This window comes from Ptychodera flava, chromosome 11 (assembly GCF_041260155.1).
Source record: "Ptychodera flava strain L36383 chromosome 11, AS_Pfla_20210202, whole genome shotgun sequence".
Taxonomy (NCBI): Eukaryota; Metazoa; Hemichordata; class Enteropneusta; family Ptychoderidae; genus Ptychodera; species Ptychodera flava.
Window position 1 is genome coordinate 20,001,381 of NC_091938.1, and position 17,680 is coordinate 20,019,060.

General features: G+C 36.7%; 2 protein-coding genes across 2 annotated transcripts in view; both read left to right on the plus strand.

Moving 5' to 3' along the window:
* LOC139143758 (puromycin-sensitive aminopeptidase-like) overlaps window positions 1-17,680 on the plus strand; it is a 539,468-nt gene that overhangs the window by 220,745 nt on the left and 301,043 nt on the right. The gene's annotated exons all lie outside the window — the stretch shown is intronic.
* LOC139143743 (junction-mediating and -regulatory protein-like) lies at window positions 1,923-14,457 on the plus strand. The gene is given in 9 exon segments (XM_070714282.1): window positions 1,923-2,866; window positions 3,950-4,122; window positions 4,531-4,696; window positions 5,466-5,635; window positions 5,923-6,009; window positions 9,129-9,224; window positions 10,655-10,879; window positions 10,882-11,101; window positions 11,740-14,457. Coding segments are annotated over 9 exon segments (2,199 nt in total). The 5' UTR covers window positions 1,923-2,022; the 3' UTR covers window positions 11,958-14,457.

Consider the following 17,680-nt stretch of genomic DNA (forward strand, 5'->3'; position numbering starts at 1 on the left):
TGTAAAGTGGCCACCCATCCGTATTTCCACACTGTGGAGAACACTGCAAGGCAATACATATATTACAAATGAGATAACCAGCAACTTTTCTAGTGTAACATATACTGTAAAGTGTAGCTCATTTCCTCCAGATATATGACGGAGAATATCACAGTGTATACACTTGGAGAAACTATTCACTTCCATACACCATTAGTATTTATAATTGTCTCTGAGTTCTAAGATTACTGTGTTCACAATGTCTTACAGTAGTACCTCATAGTGTGGTGCCAGTATTCAAAGTGTTGCCAAAATCCGAGATTGCCCAAATTAAATTAGTCATACTATTAGAAAATATAATCCTTAGCTGTATGTAGCAGGTTTCTTTTATCTAGTATGCTTCATTGTTTGGCATTGCCATTCCCCTTCCATATGTCTGCTTGTCAAGTGTTAAAATGGTTCGGACTTTCCGCTCGGTTGCGGTTTTACAATCATTTTTTATGTTCAAAATCTTTTTAAAACCAGTCATATAGGTAATTTTATAAATGAGAATATATTTAAAACTAATTCACAATATTTTTTTTTGTGATATTGACAATATAAGCTATCAGCAATCCCTTTCCCCATAATGCACTATACAAAAATACAGTGATGCTTCCATCGTACAGAAGATGAACCACCGCTATTAGAATAGCGCCCTCTACCTTGGTAACATGCAAACATTTTGTACTTCTGCATCGGTCAATCTGAGTAGCTCAGCATGGTACGTCTGCCCAAGGGAGAGTGTGCTTTGCTGGCGAATATGGTACTTCTGTAAATAAAACAGAATTTATCAACGAAGTAACTCGTATACTGATAAAATGGCCCGCATAGCCTTGTCAAATGCTAGACAGGGAAGAAGTTCTGTTGTGTCATTTTGCAAGTAACTAATTAAACTATGTCATCAATATACACAATCACGCCTCAATCAACCTGCCACTCTTTATTGTTCACAATGCTGAATGTTTTTGTTTGGAAAACAATTAAGTTCTCTGATAACCTAACGTTGACAATTCTAAAAGCATATTATGCACATGTCAACATAACATTAACCATAGACCCTCAGGAGCGAGACGGAGGCTATGTATTAGCATTTCAGGTGAAAAGCAAAGTAAGGTTACAATGCCTTGGTTTTAAAAGTGCCAGTACATAGTCAGTTTCTATTGGAATTTTGGTAGAAATAGGGGATCAAGGAGAATTTTTACTTTCAATTTCAAACAAGCCTGAAATCTTTGTAAATGTATGCCGTTTAATTTACACTTTGTTTGATAGAACAATCTGTTCACTGGTGAAAAGAAGTTTAAGGTGACTTTGAACACCCCCTCCCCCTCTTTAAAGAAACTGCATCTGTTGTTTAAGTTTTTCATCACATAGAAGCAACATCTGATGTTTATTGTTGCTTCTCAGTGCAATATATCAACGGTGAACACAGGCACGGTTCCTCAACAAACGGACCGTGACACAGGGACTCGGCTCTGATCCTAGTTTGCTTGTTTGTGTGTGTTTATTTGTTGCATACCGTTTGTTCAATATAATGTATTTATATTATATGGTTCTTCAGTTACATTATACATTAAAGAACCAAGGAAAAGTTTTATTTCTGTTCATGTTTATTTTTCAATAAAGAGCTGTTTCCTTACCACTTGTCTCTGGGTAAATATACAGCGCTCTCAACGTCCAAGCTACGACAGCCGTATATAGACTCCCTAAGTTAGTCAAGATCTAGTTGATATACGCTTACTTTAACTCCTTTTGTCGTTGCGGTATCATTGTAACATGCCCTTCAATGGATGTAAAATAATTTTATATGAGCAGCTAAATTGAAAAAGATTTCACATTTGTTGTATTTTAAAAATTGTAGATTTTCGCATATACCTAAGCGACCTTTAGAGGTCAAAGGTTGATACACTCAGCTTCACCTGAGAACTGTGTGACATCATACGATATTTAACAACAGTCAAAGGAAAGTTGCGAGGCTTTTCAGCTGTTTGAGTGAAAAAACACATGGCGATGGATAGTTTGGACGGCTGGGTAGCTATCAAACAATGTGCCTTTGAAACTGAAAAACCGACAGCAAATGAACGGTTGATATTTTCCGCCGAATGGAAAGAAAAGGAGCGTCGCGTATCGTTGACTGTCGATCAAGTGGCCAGGAAAAAAATTACAGAAAAGTTCGGGAAACCTGAGAAAACTTGGACCGGTACGTTTAGTTTGCATGATATACAATGCGTACACCTAGAACTGTGTTTGAGACAGGCAAAAATGGAGTGTTATCCCGTCGAATTGCCATACGAGCCGCGGGGACTGTGGAGCCTTATTCAATCTATGCAGATACCGGATGACTTCCCTCAAAGCCTTGTGCGGTATTTTGAGGTCGCCGTGGACATCTGCGGAAAGAATACGGTGATTGACACCCTTTTCAACGATGATACTTCGATCGAACAGTACCTTGAGTCCATGAGCGAAATCAGACGGAGGGGTTTTGAGGAACATCTAGCCCGAGCAAAGGAACAACTTGAAGGTGTCATCAGTTCGCGAGACGCAGCTGTTAATATGGTTGCGATGCTCAGTGTGTATGAAAACGAGGAAGCTGCCGTGGAAGAGTTGTCGATAGCCAGGGCTGAATTGTACGAATATCAACTGCAACCGTTCTTGGACCAGAGGGAGATGGTCTTCCAACAAGTTCAAGAGTTGAAAGACGTCATCCAAGATGAAACCCTGACCTTGTCAGAGAAACGGCAGTACTCGGATCAATACAATGAATGTCATAGTAATTATGTCAAAGCAATTGAGACAATCTACGATTTACAGATTACTTACTACAGGGAGTGTACAGAGATAAGTAAAGGTAAGGCCAGTATGACTGTCATGGGCCAGGAGCCAGTAAACAGTGGAAGTGATCAAAATGTAAAGCCTATAGTGTTTGTACTTCGTCTACCTTCAACATTAAAGGTATACTGTCACCTGTTCCAATTTTGCCACAGTTGCCATGGAAAGAAAAAATCTAACCAATCACAGGTTTTAAGTAGGTGGCCGCTCTTTAAAAACAGCGCCCTCACATGGGCATTTTGAATACCAAGGAACACCCCTTTGACCAAATATGGGCATGTTTAGATTACAGGTGACTGTATACCTTTAAACATTTGTAATTCTTGAAACATTTATCATAGAAGATACATTACATGGAGTCTGTGTTCACTGCAAGAAAAGTGCCTTTCACACCTCAAGGCTCGAAGTCTTACCAAAGTACTTCTTCAATCGCAGGGACGGGAGTCTTGCAAGCTTGCTGCACTACATCATTCGCGGGAACTGTGGTGTTACCATAGCGACCCCATCACAGGGACCATGGTCTCGCCAAAGTACCTCCAGCAGTACCTCAGTCACAGGGACCATGGTCTTATTAACCCTTTGAGTGCTGTAATTTTTCGCACCAGAATTTTAGTGCAAGATTTTACTAATTTTTATGAATTTTTCTGTAATTTTTTTGATAATTTTGAACCAGATGGTCATCACATTTTATTGGCTACAGTTTCTTCTCAAAATTTTGGCAAAAATCTTTAAAAAATTTACTGGGATATATTTTTTAAATGCGACAAAAATTGACTTTGGCACTCAATGGGTTAATGTTTCAGTATGATAGAGGTACCATGCTTGGGTTAGCAAATAATCCATGTAAGGTGTTGGGTTTCATCAGATTAGCCTAATGGCTTCCCAGCTGTGTTTATCATCCTCTTCTCAACGAATTTTCTGCCAAGGAAAAATGTTTTTTCACTTCCATCTTTTTATTTGACAGGAACATTCCACAAATCTTGATCATCAATATATAATGTAATTCACGACTTCATTGTAAAGTATCCAAGCATTTTCCTACTTCATTATCAAAATATGATAATCCTCTTAAGTAAAAATGTTGGTGATATATTCATCATAGGAATGTTGGAAAGGATGAAGATGGATGAGGGCAGATTTGGCAAAGCATCATGGGAGTACAAGGCTGCTGATAGAATGGTTCAGATTGAAGATAATCTTCTAGATGAGCAAATACAGCTTCTGTCCATTAAAAAGCAGAAACTTGAACATGAACAGGAGAAAGTCAAACAAGAGGTGAGATCGGAGTTTGAATTTTAAATCCGGCAGTCACAGATGACTACAGAAATTTTACAAACTTTTAGAATTCAAAGGAGCACAATCATAAATTTTGCAATTTTATCAACAGAAGGAATTCAAAGAACTGAACTTTGATGTACAGGAACTAGTTTCTTTTTCACCTAGTATATCTGGGCATTTTGTACTAGTACACCATAACCACAAATCTTCCAAAGATACATATGTTTTCCTCAATCATTTGCATCCTTCAAATGAGTAGGTACCTGTGTTATAAATTTTCTTTGTAATATTTCCTTTTTTTGTGCATATTTCAAATTGTACACTTTAAGCTAAAAATGTGCATTGGAAAATCATTTGACTGGATCTTATATCATGACGCTGTTGGTGATGAATTTCTGTTCACAGCTAGCGTTACTGGAAGAGGGTAAAGGTTTGAAAAGAGAAGTTCAACGACTTGAGGACATCTTCAACGACAACCAATGCCGTCTTTACGATATCACGCTGAAAATCTTAGAGAAGCAAGAACAGAGGCTCAAGTTGAAAATGAAGACAATTCAGAAAGAACTTCAGGGTGAGGATTTATTGTTTATTTGTTGTTAAGTTTTTTCACCCTTGTTCACAACGCACACCTAGACATCCATAATATTTACCTTTATGTCGCTGCATAGAGATGTAACGAAACCAATGCTGCTACTGGACTTGATAGTACAGCAGGGGTTTAGGTAGTAATGTGCCTCAAAAATGAAATTTAAAACTTTCTTTATACTCTGTGTAAGGACATTTTGAACTGTAAAAAAAAGGGGTCATGAGCAAATTTTTGGGGTAGAGAAACAAATTACTTGAAATTCATCAATATTCAAAATTCAAAATGGCCACTAGTTCATGTTTAACTCTGAAGAGAAATATTGAATTTTTCAGATTTCAAAAACCAGACAATGAAAACTTCATTTACTGCACAAGCTTCTAAATTTGTTCATGCATACAAGTAGCAGACCTGAAAATTCCAAAGGTTTGATTCTTTGAAAGTCCAAACATCTGCACCCCCAGGCTCATTCTCTACATTAATGCCAGAGTTGTTCTGAGGGGCTTCAACAATTCTTGTTTGGTCTTGGATACATTAAATCATAGAATATTTACGGCATTGAAGAGAATTAGAGTTGACAAGACCTATGCAAGTTTCCATGGTAACAGTGCCTTATAGAAAAGCATATGATAGTTTTGCTAGTACTGTGCAACGTCCCTTGGTAATATCAGTTGCATTGAGATTATTTATACCAAAAGATATAATATCTATTCTTGATATTGATGGGAAGTGTTTCACTGTCTTTAATATTTTTTAGAAGCTGATGATGAGGTTGTGTTCTATGATACCTATGAAGATCCTGACGATATCTCTGATGAATCTGAAGACGAGAGTAACAAACAAACAAACCAAGATCCAAGGATTAGCACACTCAAGTCAAAGATGAACAAGATTTATAGAAAGAGGGCGCATGTCAGAAATCAAAAAGTATGGTTGGTCATTCAATAGAATATATCATGCAAGTTTTTACGCTGGATATAAGTCACAAAAGCAAGGATCTCCGTAATAACTATCTCACGCACAGAAAACGGTGAAATCTGAGTTAATATCGGCAAGATGTCTGTGTGTCCATATGTTGCTGTTGGTCTGTACTTTTGATTGTAGAGTTAGAAGATCACATGTGAAAAGGATTTATAGTGCATGTATTAAGGGCTATATCATACTTCTTTGAAAGCTAACTTGGTGTAAGTGATTGAGAATTGCTTTCTTCACAGAAATCCTGTGTACGACAGCAAAGAGACAAGACTCAGAAGGAAAAAAACAAAGAATTGGAATTCCAGTCTCACCATGCAGTCAGGCTTGTAAGTTTGTGGTTTCTTTCATTGTCAATGCATTTGTCTGGTAAAGTATCTTGCTACCAGTCAGTCAGTTTGATCATTGTTCCTTATGGTGTAGTTATCATCCAATTCAGTAAATCAGTGATTTCTGAAGTGAATTTTGGTGATCATGTTTTTGATCCATACATGAATATTTTACAGTTGCCTTTATATTTCAGTTGGAATGTTTTGTTGTGTGTCTGCTGTTCGTAGATCTTAATTTCAGTCTCATGGCACTGCTGTGTTGTTGACAATATGAAACTTTCAAAAGCACCTGTCGATGCTTATTTCTGTCCCTGGCTTATTTTATACACTTTGTATAAATGATATTCACGTACATATACACAATATCCCCAGGATCAGCAACTCTTAAAATTTCTTTTTCAATTTTGTGTCCAATCAATCAATCAAATACTTGGCTCGGAGGGATACGGCCGCTACACGGGGAATCACTCGTCCGCGACGCAGCCACACTCGTTCGGAATACGGGGGGATTATATATTTATCACATGCATAGACCCAGTTTTCCGTGAATAAACCTTTCAGGAATGATAATTACTGCGAAATAAGGAGAGGGAGTATTTTACAAGAATTCATACGCTTGTGTTATGCGGTCGTCGCTGGGTCACAGCTGACTTGACTGCGCTCAGCTGTACATGTCGAGGTTAACTTCGAGCACGCCGAAGCTGCTCCTATGGATAATTAGCATCTCTAGTAGGGCTTTTTCTCTGCGAATCAAGCGGAAATAGGAAAGACTATGGATTTTTAATACAAGGTATTTATTTGGTAATTAACATCAATTTGAATGAAAATTCATTCATAAAATTATTGGACGTGCAAGCGCTAGGTGCGGGACGTCGCGACTCTCAGCCGCGGTATACGGCTACCGGGAACGGGTTATTTTTGTCAATATTCGAACATCATTCAAAGAATTATACTTTGCAAAGTTTGTATGAAATTTTTAAATTACCAATTATTATGTGTTACGAAATATCAATTGTATGTTTAATATTTTACGAATAAAATGAGCTTGTTTAAATATAATGAAGAACAGTGTTCGGCACTGACTCAATCGGTAAGACTACAAGCAACGAGTCTTTCTGAGCTCAGACGCGAGATGACGTAAGGGACCGTCTCAGATTGTCGCAGAAGTTCAAAAAGCGAAATTCATTCGTTTAGGGTGGAGGGGGTTTGACCTCCATTCAATTAGTGAACTTCACTTTCGCACTTTTATTTTGTGACCACAAGTTTTCGTGTGTTTAATTATGAATTAAAGAAAAAAATGCACACTCGCGTTAACAACTTTGTAACAGTTTCCATCTCGTTCGTTCCCCAAACGAAATTTACCGATAGTAACATTGTATCCTAAACCTTTCATTCATCAAATCATTCAAAGAGAAAAAGTATTATTGTTTAAAATGTGCTATTTATAAGCGTCTGCTCTAACCACTAGATGTCTTTACTCTCACTTGTTATGCACCTTGTGATAGTCGTTTTAATATGATTGAACATGCCTTGGCCCCCATGTCGAAGTTTCTCGCCAGAGTGACTCTTGCTATAGGCCTATGTCTACCTGGTGAGGAAAAACCACCATGTAAACAGACTGATATAACCGAAGCCCAAATTCGCTGTAAGGAATCAAAGCAAGTGTCTGCGACAACGCAATCAAACAGTCAATGCATACTGGAACGGCCAGAACTGGATAGGGTTTCCTATAACAAGTGAGGGATATCCGTATATGGGTAAATCGCCTGAACCGTATGACGATTACTCGGATGTTACTGCATTTGCAAGTGCTGGCATTAGGGCATTGCAGACCAAGCCTCGGTATGTAATGGGGCAAGGGGAATACGTCTTTAGTAGCAAAATGCAACATTGTACTCTCAGGCAGACATGAACATTTCGCACTTTTGAAGTTTCATTTAGGGGGAGGGGGGAGGGGGTTTTGATTGAAACGAAGAAATTTCGTTTCTTGAACTTCTGCGACAATCTGAGACGGTCCCTAAGTTAAACAACACGGTACAATACAACGTGGTGCACAACATGCATAGACAAAGCAATAGCTTGCACCTTTAAGTGCACTGATAACCTCGTGAACTCGTCGCTCTTGAAAAGTAAAATAGGGTTTCTTCTGATGAGTCCGGAGTATCGTCATTGCTGTCAGAAATGATGAACGCCCTTCGCTTCCTCGGCTCGACCCGGGGGCTCGATTCGTTGACTACCATGGCAGCATTGATCGTGATGTTGAACTTGAAACCGGTCAATGTTGCTTCAGTAAACATTCTTACTGCTGCAGGGATGATTGGTACGTGTCTTGGGTTATCGGCTATGCTAATCATGTTGTTTGATGGACATCGACAGGGGCTCTTTTGACGAGGTAGACAATACAAAATGCCGGTAGGCCTAACATAGCGTATTAAATGTCAGTGGTGTAGAAATCAAACATTTCAATCGCAAATCAACGACAAAGAAATACAATTTCATAAACATTCTAGTATCGACGGTATTTTGTATTCTACACATATATTTTAATACTCTATATTTCCTTGTGCTTCATTACCCTCCCACTTTTGCATTTCAGGAATTTGAAAATAATTTCTGAACAGCTGATTTTTTGTTTACGTTTTAAAAGTAGTCCGGGTCCCATATCCACCACATGTGGAATATGGATTCATCGTAGTCATATACCTATAGTGTGACGTCATACTATAGGGATAACTGGGTCTATGTATGTGATACAGTTCCTTATCAACATCCTATAACCAGTCACTAGATCCATTCAGTGCAAATTTAATGTTAACATTTTAAATTTCTGTCACAACTTGTCATTCATTTGTTATCATTCATTTTTAAACAGCAATAATGCACCTTACACATATGTGTTCCATGTTGATGTGCAAAAATATTATTTATGGAGAATAGCAACTATAGTTAATTTACAGAACAACTTGCCAGAACAACTTGCCAAAACCCTTTCTCAAGAATTTTTATGGCAAAATAATGTACTATTTACATTGATAAAAAGTGCACCATGGATGTGTTTAGCGTATCCAAATATAGCAGTGTGTATTGCTATTACTAAAAAATGAATCTCTGTGATTTAGAAAATTGAAAAGAGGAGAGAAGAGGAGCAGAAGAAGAAAGAAATCATTCAACAGGAAAGACAAAAAACATTGGATAGACTTCGCAATTACAAAATGGTAAGTTAGTATAACTCTACATTGAAATCAAGCAATACATTCTTTTAGTTTTTCAATGGTTTGTAAATGAGTTCAATCAACAGTGCAGTTTTCACAATGAGATCCTGTTTTGGAGGATCCTGATTATATGAAAATTTTATAAAGAGCAAGACATCTATTCATAAAGAATAATTCCAAAAGCTTTGTCATGCCTTTGTTTGACTTATAGTTTTGAAACCAGTGAATCCTGAGTTATTGTCCTTAGAAATGGCAAAAAATCTGTGAATCTTTGTGAATCAAGCTGTAAACATAGGAACCTAGAAGGGATTTATGGAGTTAAAAAAACATCTAAAATATTAAGTTGAGTGAACTAAGGAGCTGCGTGGTCTGTGGTTGATTTGAACATCATCGTGTGAACAATCATTCTTTAGGCTGCTTAGATTAAGTTTAAGCATGTAGAGTAAGTACTTCCACAAACTTCAAGGCCGTAGCTGATATTGGGAAGTATAAATGCATTGTACAAAAGTAACAAAATGTGTAAAGGTAAAATGGATCTGAGTCTGTTTAAAATTCCACATTTCTTCGGCATAATCTTATTTATCTATTCAATGATGTTCAGACCAAGAGATGCTTATCCAACAAAATACCCACAAAAGGGGCAACATCAACTTCTCTGATTGGCTCGTCACGGATGTTAACAGAACCCGAGACATTCAGTTACTTTCGATGGCCTCTAAATATAATAAAATTTGTCTTACTCCTGTTTATTGTTAATTTGTTGGAATCACACCACAATTGAAAATCATTTAAGTAAGATGATACAGTAGTAGGATAAGATACAATCTGAACCAGAGATAGTGTGGAAATGATTGGAATCATGATCAGCAAATAAACGAAAATCGAAAAAAGGACAAGAATTTGGGAGATAAAATGAAGTCAGTCCGAACACTGATCCTTGAGGAACACTGTAATGAATGCTAGATTTCTCTGACACATTGTCATTTGATTGAACAAACGGGTTGATAAATAACTTTGTATCCAGTGTAGGCAGGGGCCCGTAAACCCATAATACTCGAGTTTTGACAACAAAATGTCATGGTTTATAGTGTCGAAAGCTTAACTAAAGTCGATAAATACCCCTGATGACTTTGCTGAACAATGGTAGTATAGACAACGGTCCCAACAAGTTCCCGTTCTCCCATTATAAAGATTGGTGTAACTTTGGCAATTTTTAAAGTGGTGGGGAACAGACTCTTGAAAAAGACCTATTTATAATGTGGGCCAGAGGTTTTGAAATGACAATAGCTGCATCAGTGAGAAGTCTCGGGGGCAAAATTATCCCACCCACTTGTTTTTTTGTCATCTAAAAGGTAGTGGATACATAGCTGCTGTAATGGTGAAGTGAATTCACAATAGACTCAATTATTACAATGTTTTATCTGAATTGACAGAAATATGCAACCCCTGCAATGCTGAAAAGTCGGCAAAATGGAAAAGGAAGAAAGACAGTGAAAAGGACAGAAGGCAGTGAAACTAGCACCAGTGGAGAAAAGAAAGACCCTCCCACCAAACCAAGTGATGATTCCACTAAAGAAAAGCCAACAGCCTTCTTTGTTTCAATGAATGATGATCCAACAACTCCACCAGCATATGCACCCCCACCCCCTCCGCCACCTCCCCCCCTCCCCCACCCCCACCACCACCACCGCCGCCGCCGCCGCCATCATTGCCACCAACTAGCGGCTTGCTCTTAGATCAGAAAGACAAGCAAGGAAAAACGTCGAAGATAACAGCATCTGGAAGTTTAAAGGAGAAAACAATGGGTATTGATTTAAGAAGTATTGTTGAAGCTAGAACCAGACTGAAACAAGCCAAAGGTGATGATGAAACCCCTAAAGGTAAGATTAGAACTATATTTTGATTTTTAATAGCAATGAAAATCACTGAATCAACCTTGACATTGACGTTGGAACCATTGGCAACCAGACAGCCTTTAATACCTGAAAGGAAAAAATACTGTTTGGCAGATTTTCTGAGTTTACACAACAGGGGCAGTGAGAGAAATTCTACAAATCCATAAATTTCTCCAATAAATTTTTACGTTGAATGCCCAAAGTATTAAGTGTCCTAATTTTGGGGACTTCTCCTCTAAAAAAAATTACAAAAATAGCAAAAAAGTAGCAGCAGCAATTTCAAAGAATACTTCTTTCATTTTTAGCTCACATTTGGTATACTAATGTGAGGTTATCGTATAAGCTGAAGTCGGTGGCGTCCGTATGTTTCTCTGGCTTATAGCACAATTCTTGATCTAAGACAAACCAAACAAGCTGTTTAACAAAGTGAATAGGATGAACATATTAGAAGGCATAGTTTAACCCCTTCACCCCCAGTTCCCGGTATACAGGTCCAACTTTACCATAGAAAACATTGGATTTGGGACAAACCATGGTGGTGAAAAGGTTAAGGTACCAGGCATGCTCTTTCACTGAGAAAACCTTGTTTCCATTCTGACATATTATTGTTATTTTTTCAACAGCACAACCAATGAGTGAGATGTTAGCAATGATCCGACAGGGAGTCAAACTTAGAAAGACCTTCAGAAATTCAGAGCAAGATGGCATGGCCACGTCGAGGAACAGCATCAGTCCGGACACGGCTACAATACTGAATAATGCACTGGAAAAAATGAACAAACATATGTGTATGAGTTCAGATGATGAATCAGACTCAGATTCAGATTCCCAATTCGACTAGAAAATCAGGTTGTCATGGCAATCTCCCTTGCTACATATCCTTTACAGCAAAGTAATACCTCAATTTTACAGTGTTTGCATCCCCACCCAGACAGAATCATATTATAACCAATTTAAATGGCCATTACCAAGGTATTTACATGATGTGTCTGTGTGACTTAGTCATGTGACATGACCACCTGACTTTCCACAGCATTACAAGGGAAGTTACATAAGTAAAGGGCCATGGATAATTAAAACATACACCCGACAAAAGTCATTGTGTTTATAGAGAAGGGGGTTTGGTTCTGTTTGATTACTAATTATGTGTGCAAATTTGCACCACATTATGACATGGAAACCATGTACATGTCATACTGAATCCCAATCATATTTTGTTGTGAAAGGTTTGTTGTTCAAGAAACTGTGAGCAATTTAAACTTCCAACAGCCTATTTCAGTGATTTATCATAGTTCAAATTATAATGATACAATTGGTTTTCACACTTCTAAACTTTGTTTTTGGAAAGGAAGAGCATTGGAGGTCAAAACTCATGACTTTCATTTGCTTAGCGGGTATTTTAATTATCCATGGTCCATAAGAATGATACGGAGAAATGCTGTAAAGCCAATGCCCAACCTAAATTTTTTATCCATTTGTGAAACATTTACAAATCAGCAGTTTTCAAACTCTGATTAGAAATTCTTGAAAGGTCATCTGTAATTAGTTGGGAGTGCTCTCGCAGGCAAAAGTAATGAATTTTGGTGGACTAAGTTAAATTCACAACAAAAAGGATTTCTAGCCGTGCACTGTAAGCAATATGAGCAATTTATTTCTGGATGTACCTATAGTGAATTATTAATGTGCAATATTATTCAGCTGAATGTATGGAAATTTTACTTTAATCTGAATGTTTTTATCATTAGCTATCATAAACTCACATTACGGTATATTTAGTTTCTTCAAGTAGCTAAACTTGTGATAATTGCCTTTTTTACGATAATTAGGGGCGACATCAACAGTTCAATGTCTGATAAAAAACAATTCTTTAAGTTTGCACAACCTCCACCCCCTCATGAAACTTAATTGCTGAATATTGATCAGAGGTTCCTGTTTAATTTCTTACCGTGATACTTCAAATTGTACTTAGACATACCCAGACTTGGTGATATTGCAATGGACAACATTATTCAATTGAAAAACACCTTTATTTCAGTCAAAAAACTTCTCAATCTGTCACTAAATATTACACCAATATCAAAGTATCAAAGGCTCTTAAAAGACTGCCGCAAAAGGAGCAAAAATATGTAATTATTACACAGTTTTATAGAATTCTTAACCGAACCAAAGTAGGATATCGTTATATTGTTTCTGTCGGATAGAAAACTCTTTTGGGTTAAACCCTCGCCTTCCCCCTCCCAAACTTAAAGAATTCACATTTTTATCTGACATCGATCTTTTGACATTGTCCCATAGCAAACAGTGGGAAGGGTTTACATCCATTCATATTTATCATGGCAGAATATTGATGTGATAGTCAACAGTTGGTTTACAGCAAAGAGAAAGACTAACAGAAATGCAATTATCTGAAGACTAAAGACTCAGCTTTACACAATTCATGTTACATATTTTATATTATAGCCCAAACATGGGGACTATGCATGTGCTCGAGGATAGGTTACCATTTGCCCTCCTGACATAGGGCAAATGGTCTCTTGCCTCGAGGGTATGTAGTCCCATGTTTGTGCCGTAATGTTTTTATTGCATGCCTCTTTTACATAGTTTAGCCAGATTTTTGGGTTTACATACAAGTAACAATTGTATGTTTTATTTCTGTGTTACACAAAAATCTGTTGAAAAATCAGATTTTCATCATCCAATGGGGCATTGATATACTCAATCACTGTTAATGAGGTTTATGGAATTTTTAATGCGTAATTTTGTAAAAACCAGATTTCCTCTGTAAAACATGTAATTTGAAAATTTTTACGTCCCAAAGTTGTCAAGTTGAAAATAGTTCCAGTTCACTTTCAGTCAAAAGATGACTATGCGACCCGCAACGTCAAAAGGAGTTACCATTGAATCCTATGGAGCGTGCAACATTTAATATACAAGGCACATTCTAATGGTCACTGTCTAAGCATACAGTGAAGGTCATAATGCAGCTTTACTCACAGAACATCAACAGTTTGTCACATTCACACAATGTAGTGAATTTCTATACAGCTTGCAGGCTGATGACAACAAAGGTCAAAGGTCAGCATTCACAGATGTTAAACCCCCCATATAAACTGTACTACCTCCTGAAATATGATAAACGTGATCATGGGTTTTTTGAACTTTAACTTGAGTATTTATCATAAATTTGTGTCTATATTCACATTCATGTATATTAGACCTATGGTGTTTGGAAAAACTACAATGAACAGTAGTTGCTATTGCATTTGTTTTTTTCTGTGTTGTGACAATATTTCATTCTCAGAAAATATTACACCATCACATGGCAATGAGTTTCACCCTGGATCATCTAGAATCTTTTTTCTGTCGTGTCATTTCTTTTAAAAACTTTGATTTCAAAGATATTTCAATCTAAAGAAAAAAGATCAGCTTCCAACAGGTAAAAATGGGAAGTTTAGAGCAAACTGCACTTCCAGTTGTTTGTGGAGCACAGATAGCTGTTTCAATTTTGGTAAAATATGAAATAAATCTGGAAATTCAAGAACTAGATTAGACTTCTCAGCGTTAAACTGACATCAAAATTGTTAGTAATTTATAATTTCAAAATGACTGTTCTGTGATGACACTTAAGAACAGATTTTGTACTGATGTAAACCACAACTGATTTTAAGATTGTCATTGTAGTTAGAATACATTGTAAATACTTGCACATATTATTTTACACGGAATATGGTTACTACACAGTTTACTCAGTGACCATTGACGGATTGCAAATTGATTGATTCTTTGACATTATCTCTTACATTTTCAGTGAAGATCAGGATTGTAAGAATATGTTGAATTTGGCCTTTCATGTGAAAAAGCAGAGAACTACAGTGCTTTTGTTCACTCTTCTGATGATGGCTATGGTGAAGTATATTCACTTGATGGTGTGACTGAAGAACAGAGGGTCCATCTCATTTATGGTTTGAATCATTGCTTGCCTAAGGGTGTCATTCATGATAAACATAAAAACACGCCCGTAGGATAGTGTTGAATGGTACTGTAGTTCAGTACGGGCCCAATATACTTCAGCTTTTAATACACCAGTCAACCAAACTACAACTATTGCCCAAAGCACAAAGTTTGTACTTTCAAAATTGTTCTTGCCATTCAAATCACATCAGCTTTAGACAGTAATGTCATTGCTTTAGACTGTTTCATTGAACTTGCATGTGTTCTTAATCTTTTCATCCTGTTTATCTATTTTGTGTGACAGTTATTCAACTTCTCTATAGGGGGTTTGAAATCGTTGATAGTTCTCCATTTTAAATGGAAAACTCTCAATGTTTGTGTGTTGCTACTTGTTTTTCTCCCCCATTTTTAGCTACTATAGACTATAGTCTATTGAAGCTATTGGGATGGGTATCCGTCCGGCGTCAGTCTGTATGTATGTATGTATGTATGTATGTATGTATGTCCGTTTGTGAGGCGTCCGTCCACTCAAATATCTTGAGAACCCCAGTACTTACTGATTTGATATTTGTTGTGTAGATGAAAAATATGATTTTGAGAAACTGTTTTTTTTTAATTTTTTTGATATTGTTGAAAATAGGCAAATTAATGCCAAAAAAGGTGTTTTTGGTAAAAAATCTTCTTCTTCATAACTGCTGGTCAGACAGCTTTGTTATTTGGTATACAGGTCCCTAGGGATAACCCAACTTAGATTTGTTCAAATTGTGATGAAATATGCAAATGTGTATTTTTAGGAATTTTTTTGTCATTTTTGGTCAAAGTTTGACTTACATTGTATGTATTCTTGTACTGTATAAACCCTATCAATTCACCCAGAAAAAAATAATTAATATGATTTTCAATAATTGAATTAATTAGGAAATCATCAAAGCCAAAATAATTTTAGTGTGGAATTATCAGAAAGTTCAACTTTTTTTGACAGTTCATAGTGAATTGAGGATTAAAACATGTAAAGGCAACTTTCCTGAATCCCAACTTTGATATATTCTGAACCACCATTTATGTTATCTAAAAAAAATTGCTCATAATAGTTTGTCATGATAGGGTGGTCAAATAAATAGAGATAGAGAAAGTTCCATTTATGGTTGACTTGGTAAGGATAAAATAAGATTACTTTTGAGGAAAAAAATAGAGTGGTCAATGAAAAGAGTGGTCAAAGTGATAGGGTTTTTATGGTAAAGCTGGGCTGTAAGATTCCTCATGTGCTATTTATAGCAATTATGCAATCTGTGTAAACAGTGCAATGAAAGTGTAACATGATTCCTTATAATGCTTTTGATGACCTTGAACTTCTTAAGTTTCAAACATTTGTCTCTTCAGTGTGCTTTCTCTGAGTAAGTACAGTCTCAACTTATAACAGAACTTACTTACAATGTTAATTTGAAAGTTAAAATGTGCTTGGTTAATAGGATTGAAATACTGATATTAGAAGATAACCAGCTCAAGATTCTTTATACCTGACAGATATGCTGTTTTTTTATGACGTAAATCTTGATTTAAGCAAGTCTTGTTTACTTTAATTAGAATGTAATTAACTCTCGTTTATTTGCTATTATAGACTAATATAGTCTGATGAAATATGCAAATCTGTATTTTTACAGACTTTTTTCCATTTTTGGTCAGGCCATTCTGAAATGAGCTATCAAAGATATCCACCTTCTTCATCAATACATGTGTCACAAAAGGTTATAGCTCTGTCAACTGTTGAGTCGCTTGTTTTTTCAAAACCGCTGGTCAGACAGCTTTAATATTTGGTTGACATGTCCCTAGGATGACCCTAGTGAGATAAGTTCATACAGTCAGGAAATACTTAATTTTGTATCCATGTCTATAGTAGCTTCAGGGACTTTGGCCCCATGTTTCTTACTTAATCTTGTGAAGTCTTTTTAAAAGCAATAGCGTCTGTTTGAATGTGATGTCAATGGTTCAACTCTGGAATAAATTGGACGTGTGGTATTGTACAGACTGACAATGCCCGAGAGATCATGTGATTGCAGTACAAAGAGACCCACAGGTGTAAACGCGTATGGAAATCCCACATATATTTCTGTGCACATTTCTGCATGCAGTTTTGTTTGTACCATGGTCTGTTCATCTTCCAGGTTTAATCCATTGTTGTATTAGCGCAACAGCACCCATTGATAGCAAATATATCAATAACGTCAATCACAAACATCATTTCATCATGAGTGAAAGTTTTGTTGTATAAACCGCAAGCCATGTAATAATGAATGAAAGATATTTTAATATAATATTAAATTATATATCATCCCTAATCCTGGTTGTCTCCTGTCTTGTATCTGAATGTTAATTTCAGTTCCTCACATGTAACTATGTATCCAGGTTTGCTGATCTCAAATTTGACGGCCACAGACAATCCCTCTGCAGGAATCAGGATTCACTGAATCTTGTGTCACACTCCCTGCACACGTACATAATAGTCTAATCCTATTGTCTTTGAAAGCAAAGTAGCATCTTTTACTTGGCAGTAGGGATGAAAGCTTTCAAAGCATCGCGATCATCATGATGTGTGGATGTGTGTACCATTGGATA